This window comes from Populus euphratica, unplaced genomic scaffold, assembly GCF_000495115.2.
Source record: "Populus euphratica unplaced genomic scaffold, PopEup_1.0 scaffold371.1, whole genome shotgun sequence".
Taxonomy (NCBI): domain Eukaryota; kingdom Viridiplantae; phylum Streptophyta; class Magnoliopsida; order Malpighiales; family Salicaceae; genus Populus; species Populus euphratica.
This window is the reverse complement of record NW_011500262.1, coordinates 7,937-13,454: the sequence shown is the minus strand read 5'-3', so window position 1 is coordinate 13,454 and position 5,518 is coordinate 7,937. Positions and strand designations below refer to the sequence as shown.

Genomic DNA, 5,518 nt, shown 5'->3' with positions numbered 1-5,518 from the left:
ATGAAAATGAAAATCTTGAGCTTAAATATATTGAAGAATGTGGATGCATGAATGATTGGCCAAAATAGAAAAAAAAAATTCAAATAAAATTAAATTCACTTATAAAATGTGAAGTTTTTGGACATATAATTCAAACACATGAAGATATAAAGCTAATCAGATACAAGTGGATATTTGTGTAAAAATCAAATAAAAATAAATAAAATCATAAGATATAGCACACATGTTTGCCAGCTTCTGCCATTTTCACAGCTTCAGGCTCCATTTATCTTGATTGTGTTAAAACAGAGCAACTAACTTTTCACGCATATATGGCGCCGCAACTAGCTAGCGGGGAAGGAACATGCCATATTCCAAACTAACATTTACGAAAGACCAGAGCACATTCTGACGATGTTCCAAATATTAAATTCTCTTATTTGTCAAGCAAGACACACAAACAAATAGCTTTTTGAGAGAGATTCAAAGAAAAAAGTCAGTATGAATTTGATTGCAATACAACAAACAACATATGGTCATATTCCATGAATAACATCATGAACCAAATCTATGAGGCCACTCTTCTCAGTAGGATATTCACCTGATCTAATGAAAATACCAACTTAAAATTAGAAAACGATCCCTTTTCAATATACTGGGAGACCTTTCAATTTGTCTCCAGCAACTTCAAACTATATACAGTTGCAAAATCAACAAATTTCATCAGCTTGATTTCAAAGACGTCATCAAAATCAGATTTGCTTAGATTAAAAGCGTGTAGAGGCTTCAGATTTCTCATATCCATTTTCTCCAACTGGCTGATCTTTTGTCACCAGCCAAGAGCCTAGGAAGGCTCAGCAAACTATTAACCCTTGTGATACCTTCTAGGGCCGACCACTCCTCATCCTCTGCAGTTGAAATGCACTCTGCCAGGCTCCTGTTGGACGGACCCAGGCACTTCACAGAAAGATTTTCAACCGTCGGCTCAGAGACAGGTACAATCTCATTAGAGTCTTCTGTGGTACTCGAATGTGTAAAAACAGGACCACAAGAATCATCTTGTGTTTCTAACTGCCCAACGTTCTCATTGGTCACAAAATGCTCCCCAGGCTCCTTAAGAATCTTTTTCTTATCCTGCTCTTCTACCTCTCCATTTGCTGCACAAAGATGTTCAAGAAAGAGGCATACAACTGCACAATCATCATTCTTGGATGTTGGATATTTAAGTCTCCATGCTCGGACAGCACAGTCAACAAGAGCTCTAGCTGCTGTTGCACGGCCAGGGGCTGAAGCCACAATATCAACTGCTTCCTTATTTGAGAGGACATCCCAAACCTATGTTATTAACATATCAATAGTAATGTCAAAGTAGGGATGGAGTTCATCCCATATGATGGTAGGTCAGTCTCTGTCCAATGCACTTAATGAAAGTGAAAACTCATCTGCATTCTAATTATCCAGTAACAATAAAGCTTCATATTAGTAGGACAGCAGCGTGGTAATGCAAAAACTATCAAGATCATGGCAAAAACATGGAAACATAGCATGCTTCTTAGACATTAAATTGCCAAATGGCCTGGAATAAGAAAGAGAATCTCTTACGTAGATTAAAATGAAAGAAGGGAATATTACCCCATCTGAAGCAAGAATAATGAATTCATCCCTCTCAGTGAGGCAGCGATAATAAACATCTGGAACGGAAATTAAACCAAAATCCTTCAAGCAGAAGTCCCCAAAAGCTCTAGCCATTGCCAGACCAGGTGAGTCATTGTTAGGCAACCACACACGTGGAACCTCTGGCTCATCCTGTAACGCAAAGACCCTTCCTTTACATTGCAGGATCCTGGCAGCTTCCCCTAATCCAAATAGACAAGATTGCTAAGCTCTACCAATATATATGCAAAGCAGTTTCCCCATATATGATATTGCAGAGACTCTTTATTTTTATTTTCTGTTTCCTTAAAACTGAATCAGAGGCAAAATATGAATGCATGTGCACTCGTGTGTGCATGCGTGTGTGTGTGTGTGTGAGAGAGAGAGAGAGAGAGAGCGAGAGAGAGAGAGAGAGAGAGAGAGACTTGGTAAATCAGGTTTCAAGTCAACTGTCAGTTGAACAGCAAGCAAGGAGTCATCTTGGTCTCTGGTTGCCAAAACTGCCCTGGAGTCACCAACATTTCCAATAACAAGATCCTGGCCCTGAAAAGCCACATTTTCACATTACAGTGTTGTTAGATCCAGGTTTCATTTACTATATCAAAAAACAGTCATTTTGGGAAATCTAAACAAGATACAAGACAAGTCATGTTTCTCAAGCTGACAATATAAATCAAAACAGATATTTCGAACAGAGACACTCTGAAGTGCAGGAAATCCTCAAGAAAAATCAAATCAAATTAAAGGATAAGTCCATTCCAATTGAAGAGGAATTATTCAATGTACCCAGAGTTGTACTCCCTTTTCCACATGATGGTGGAACCCGTGGATACTTCTCAAGGTGGGTTCCATATTAGGCAAGAGGGGGAGTACAGCAAGAAAATCCTTCTCAATGTGCTAGTGGCAGAGAGCTCTAAAGATGCCTAACAACCACTATGTCACACAAAATAATCATGATATTCCTCTCCATTTAAACATACCATGTCACTGCAAGCTCAATTCTCTGCCAGAGAACCTCACAATCTTTTCACTTCCAGAATTCCTAAAATGAATTAACAACAAATCTGCTATAATTGGTTTTTGTCCCTAGTATTTGCCACCAAAATCACAAATGCCCATGCCATGAACTTGCAAAAGCAAAATGTAGAAAAGATGCCCCCGGTCACAGTATTATTAAGGCAAACATCAGGAAAACATTGCCATGTGTACTGTATATTTATTTAGATTTCCATAACATGGTTTAATGATCTAACATAAAGGTTCACAAAACTTTGCAATATCTACATAAGTAGAAAGATCAAACTTCAGATATGATTGTTATTGAAACAATGACTTGGCTTCTACCACGAAATGGTTTGTACAAGCTTCTAATGAATATGTGGAAATTCATGCTATCATAATGTGAGATTTAGAAGGTCAATGGAGCAGAACTGATGGCACCTTCGATGGCAACTAGTTTTACTACTGATACTCTGGTAGCATGTGATATTGTACAATGATTCTGCAAGTATAGCTTAAGCTAAAGAGCAAGATCTCTCTTCAAAGTTCACCTTACTGGGGGAAACTAAGGACTGTCTAGGCAGCTTTGATGCATGCTAAGCTAATGGGAAACAAAAGGTAGCTGCATTCTATGCATTGTTGAAAAAGGCACGGTTCTTTTTGGGTTTAGATGCTTTGGGTCTTTTTACACTCTTATGTTTAGTGGTTTCATAATCAAATTTTGCTTAAAACACTGGATGTGATTATTCAGGTTGCTTTCATTGTCAATTCACTTTTTATGCTTCAAAATTTCAGACTTCCTGCAGAATTATGCTACCAACAATGAGGATTTCCAACACCTAAACGAATTGTAAACTGTTCTGCACATTACAAATAACAAAGCTGTAAACCTATACTTCAATTCAACTACAGTGAAGAAAATCTAAATATCTTGCATGACTAATTCATAGTTGGGAATTTGAAACATAGCCACGCATAAACAAATCGAATTGCATGTGATACTTGTATCAGAAGTGAATAATAAACAGTTAGATGTATCTGTGATTTAATTAATTCAATATTAATGATTTTTATATCATCATAGCTCAAAAGAGATAATAAAAGGCTTAATTCTTCCTGTTGAAATCTAAATCACTAGGAAATGATCTACACAAAGATAGCACAAGTCAAAATATTGATTGTTAACAACTTAACAAAGCAAATATGCTTCTAAGAACTTCTAATTGGTATTGCATACAACATTTGGAGCAAACTTGGAGCACGTGTTTGAACTAGACTGTCATCCTGAAGCTTGAGATTAAATTTGATAGAGAATTTGGGTCTGAATATTAGAAAATCATAAAAGAAAAGAAAAGAAAAGAAAATGGATAGAGAATGAAGCAAAAACAAGTACCTGCTTGATCAAAGTAACAGCAGTGGTCCCACTGCAAAAACAATCGATTGTTGGATGCAACTTCAACTCCTTGTCCATTAATTTAAAAGCCTTCAATAAAGACTTTTTAAGTGGAAGATACATATCTGGGAGTTGTTTTTCAGTTTCATCGACCTCCAAAGAATCAAAAGATTCATCATCCACGGCTTCATCAGAATTTGTGGTTGCTGCTGCAGGGGGAGCATTTGGAAGGCAGCTGTGTTGAGCAGAGTTCCAGCGGGTAGAGAGTATGAGTGGAAGGGAATCGCGAACTTTCTTGGCGACCAAATGACCATAAGGGCCATGACCATCAAATACCCCACAAAAAACGGTATCATTTGTGGTTGAGCTGAAATTCTACAGCAGAGAGAAACATTCCAATTGCCAACCCAGTCAGAGTAAGTCAACATTATATCAAACCTACAACCAGTTCAGAAATCAAAAATAAATTCTCTGTCATTTTTTTTTCAAACAGAACAGAGCAATGTAAATGAGACTGTTTAAATTACAATTAGAAATTGCGTTTTTTACGCAAATTACTAAGAAGAGAAACAGGTGGTTTAATTGTGGGAAAAAAAAAAGAAGGAAAAGGAATACCAAGAAGTAGCAATTTAAATTAAGAAAAAGAAAAAAAAAGAGGGTAATAATATTATTAATGACTACTACGTACCTCCCAAAAGAGCATGGCGTCTTGATTGGTGCCTTTCTTGCCCTGCTGAGTATATAAGCAACCCAGTTTAGTAGCTCCATTGGTGGTGAGCCTGCCAGGAATGTGAAGGAGCACACTTGGATCAGCATTAGCATTAGTAGCTGATGATGATGATCTCTTCTTCCAAAAATGAGAAGTGGAAGTGATTGATGACGATGATAAGGATAGTGGGTCATCGTCAGTATCCTTCTTCTTCTTCTTCTTCCCCATGATGGAAAAGCAAGATCCCATTACTAGTAGTAGTTAATTAGTTAGTTATGGCTGTCAATTACGAAAAAAGCATTATATACTTAAGATTAATATCGGCTAATGGCATGAGTGGGTCAATTTTGAAAAGAAAAAAACAGAAGGAAAGAAAGAGTCGTGCCTAGCTAGTAAGCTAGCTAGCTAGCTACTAGAGAGGAGAGGAGAGGAGAGGAGGACAAGAAGAAGGAAAAGAAAAGGAGAGATAAAAGATAAAATTAAGGAAGACAAATATTAATACAATCTATGCGGTAGCTGGAAGTGGAAGAAGAGATCAATATTTGTACAGGCGATTGGCTTGGATTGGACTGGAAAGGGAGGGAGTACTGATCATATCATCATCGATCCAGATATACAAGAAGACGATTGATTTGATCAGATTCAAAATGAAAATAACGGCATTGAACGACCAGAGAGAGCCACCCAGCGGCCAGGGAGAAACCAAGAAACCAATATGTTAGGTAAGGTATACATCACCATCATCGTCTATTTCCACCCTATACATACATACATACACCCCCCCC

At 37.5% G+C, this 5,518-nt stretch overlaps 1 protein-coding gene across 4 annotated transcripts; it reads right to left on the bottom strand.

Moving 5' to 3' along the window:
- Window positions 1-394: 394 nt before the first annotated feature.
- On the bottom strand, window positions 395-5,500 carry LOC105112848 (probable protein phosphatase 2C 6). 4 transcript variants are annotated; one of them, XM_011008721.1, is made up of 6 exons: window positions 5,119-5,500; window positions 4,713-5,012; window positions 4,025-4,399; window positions 2,058-2,175; window positions 1,612-1,835; window positions 395-1,314 (listed from the first exon to the last, which is right to left on the bottom strand). In XM_011008721.1, exons 2-6 carry the CDS (start codon window positions 4,980-4,982, stop codon window positions 775-777), a joined length of 1,527 nt encoding a protein of 508 aa, XP_011007023.1. In that variant the 5' UTR covers window positions 4,983-5,012; window positions 5,119-5,500; the 3' UTR covers window positions 395-774. The 4 variants fall into 4 exon arrangements, with proteins under 4 accessions (XP_011007023.1, XP_011007024.1, XP_011007025.1 ...); XM_011008722.1 differs by having other exon boundaries at window positions 5,236-5,500; XM_011008723.1 differs by having other exon boundaries at window positions 4,713-4,984; window positions 5,236-5,500.
- Window positions 5,501-5,518: the final 18 nt, after the last annotated feature.